General features: G+C 48.4%; 1 protein-coding gene across 1 annotated transcript; it reads right to left on the reverse strand.

Annotated features, from left to right (window-relative positions):
* Nucleotides 1–1,414: 1,414 nt before the first annotated feature.
* Nucleotides 1,415–2,740, reverse strand: rxfp3.2b (relaxin family peptide receptor 3.2b). Its single transcript, XM_041230192.1, has one exon. The coding sequence runs from the start codon at nucleotides 2,643–2,645 to the stop codon at nucleotides 1,416–1,418; it is 1,230 nt and encodes a 409-aa protein (XP_041086126.1). The 5' UTR covers nucleotides 2,646–2,740; the 3' UTR covers nucleotide 1,415.
* Nucleotides 2,741–3,170: the final 430 nt, after the last annotated feature.

Consider the following 3,170-nt stretch of genomic DNA (forward strand, 5'->3'; position numbering starts at 1 on the left):
ATACGAGTTTGATTAGCTGCAGTGTATCGGATACAAGCTCCGGTGTGTGCCTTATTAAACTCAGAGGAAAACCAGGAAGGGATCAATCAAACTGCTAAGCAATGGGAGTCCGAAATTAACACAGATTAATATACTGTATAAAAAGTATAAGCACAATAATAATAATAATAATAATAATAATAATAATAATAATAATAATAACCCAGCGCATTGTCTCGCTCTGTGCATGTCACTCGCAGACCGCATCTCGAGCACGATCCAGTTTGTTCAGCTATAGGAAGGTGTGTAGTTTGTGTTAGATTGTGTAATAGGTAGTTTGTTGTTGTTGTTTGTTGTTGTTGTTGTTGATGATGATGATGATGATGATGATGATGATGATTCAAGCGATGCGTTTTCCTCACATAGGGGAAAGTGTGGTCCAGTGGTTAAAGAAACAGGCTTCAAATCCCAGCTCAACCACTGACTGACTCGCTGTGTGTGACCCCGAGCGAGTCACTGAACCCTGCTTGTGTTGCGTCTATGGGGTGAGACATTGTTGTAAGAGACGCTGCAGCTGGTGCACAGTTCACACACCCTAGTCTCCTATCTTGCAAAGCGCTTTGTGATGGTGGTCCACTCTGAAAGGCCTTATATGAAGATTATTACTATGACCCTTTTTATAAAATGTTCCCCGCACATGAAAGACAGACATGTTTATAGATATTAGACTTTTAATGGAAAACTTCAGATATTTTACAATCAAGCTCAACAATGAAGCGTAAACAGAATATCGAACAACACAGGATTCTATAGAGCGTGTTCTAGAAAGAAGCGTTCGAGTCCTAGGCGAGGTCTCCGTGATTGATTCAATTCTAATTTAATTTTTTTTAATTTATTTTTTTTATTTTTTTGCAGTTCAGTTGGCACATGGACACGTTGCGTCTTTGTGTGGGTTGATTTTGTCGTGAGTCTGTTCTCTCGGCTCCTCCGTGTGCTCATTATTATCATGTCATTACCCACCTATTTTCTTTGCGAGTGCATCTTAACAATTAAGCGTGTAGCAGCTGAAAGAGAGAGGTAACAGGAGGGGTTTTACAAATAAACAATAACTCATAATTAAAACTTCACACGCGACAACACGGCGTTCTATCTTAAATCTCCTTAAATAAATATATAATAATAATAATAATAATAATAATAATAATAATAATAATAATAATAATAATAATAATAATAATAATTTGTACAGAGTCATCTGGAGCAAAATGATTTTGATACAGGATTTTGTAATCCTATGTTTTGTATCAAGATTACTTTTATCTGGAAAATGTTGCTCAGTTTTGTCAGCAAATGCCTCTGCTGGATTACTCTGCTCCAGATTACACACAATTCTTTTTTGTTTGTTTTTTATTTTATTTTTTTCCGGGGGAGCTGTTCTACCTGCCGCACAGCGGCACCGAGGCCACCCTGTCCATCTGTATGATCACCAGCGGCGATTCGGCGACTTTGTTCTTGCGTGTGAAGTGGGAGCGGACCGGGCTGATCCTCCGGAAAGAGGGCGTTACTTTGCGCAGCAGCTCCCCGAGCAGGGCCCTGAACTCGCGGCGAATCAGGCAGTACAGGACGGGGTTGAGGCAACTGTTGGTGTGAGCCAGGCAGACGGTCAGCGGGAAGACGTACGCCTGCGCGTTATAGAAAGCCTTGCTGAAGGGGACCAGGTCGAACTTGATGAACACCCCCCACAGCGTCAGAGCCTGGTTGGGGAGCCAGCAGAGGAAGAAGGAGAGGACCACGACAGTGACGGACCTGGTGACCTTGGAGCGCCGCTGGTGGTGGCTGCTCTCGCTGCCCGCCCCCCGCACCCTCCTGCTGAGCACGAAGCGGAGCAGCAGGATGTAGCAGAGAGAGATGATCACCAAGGGGATGACGAAGCCCAGCAGCACTTTCTGCGTCTGGTAGAGCCCCAGCAAGATCTGTGGGTCCCAGCCGGAGTCCGGGAAGCGCACCAGACACAGCTCCTCGTCCGTCACCAGAGCCGTGGTGGAGTAGATGGCGTGCGGGAGGGTGGCGAGCAGGGAGACCAGCCAGATGAGCAGGCTGACCCACTTGGTGGAGCAGGCGCAGGGGTGTGGGCGCATCTTCAGCGAGGACGCGACGGAGCAGTAGCGCGCCACGCTCATGGCGGTGAGGAAGAACACGCTGGCGTACATGCTCATGGTGGTGACGGAGCTGACGATTTTGCACATCACCTTCCCGAACGGCCAGCGGAAGTCCATGGCCGTGTCCACCGCCCAGAAGGGCAGCGTCAGGACGAATTGGAAGTCGGTGACGGCCAGGCACATGACGAAGAAGTTGACGGTGGAGCGCTTCTTCTTGTGCTGGGAGTAAAGCAGATAGAGCACCAGCATGTTCCCCACCAACCCTAGCGCGCACACCACGGAGTACACCGTGGCGATGACGATGCGGATGGCTTTGGAGCCATCGCCGTGGATCTCCGACTCGTCCATGGTGAGGTACCTCAGCCAGTCCAGCAAGGTCTGGTTGCTGGTCCTGTTGAAGCCCAAACCCACCCCGTTCCCCTCCTGCTCCGCTCCGCTGCCGCAGCAATTGATAGGCACAGCAAACGGGACTGCTTCCGTGTCGTTCTGAACTTTGCTTTTCTGCATTGTGCAATTGAAAAGATATGTCCAAATGTATCAATAATACAATTAATAATATACTGCTAGTAATAGTTAACTAAGTAAATACATAAGCATCGCTCACTTTGTATCTTCTCTGGCTCTTTTGCGCTTGCTTTCCGTTGCCGGGGTTGTTTTTCTGTGTGCGGGTTGCTGTGTTTGATTCGTCTTCGGTTTCGCTCTCTCTTCTCACCTGAGCCCCTGAGCGGCTTTGCGCTCTTTTATACTAGCCCGTCACCGCGCATGCTCGTTGCCGCTGTCCAAGGTGCTGAAAGAACCTGCCGAATCCCCCGCTCACCCACCCGCAGCCTCCGCACTGTCAGAGCAGCTGGGACTAGACTTAACAAGCCGGCACGGAACAGGGATGCCGTGATACAAGCAGATGGCTATGAGGGCTGTAGTTCTCGGGGATACTCTGGATCGATGGCATAATGAATAATATACCACTCAAACTCGCAACTGGTTTGTTCGTTTCGCGTCCTTGTCTTGCATTCTCAACCCATCCCCTTACCG

This window comes from Polyodon spathula, chromosome 26 (genome assembly GCF_017654505.1).
Source record: "Polyodon spathula isolate WHYD16114869_AA chromosome 26, ASM1765450v1, whole genome shotgun sequence".
Taxonomy (NCBI): Eukaryota; Metazoa; Chordata; class Actinopteri; order Acipenseriformes; family Polyodontidae; genus Polyodon; species Polyodon spathula.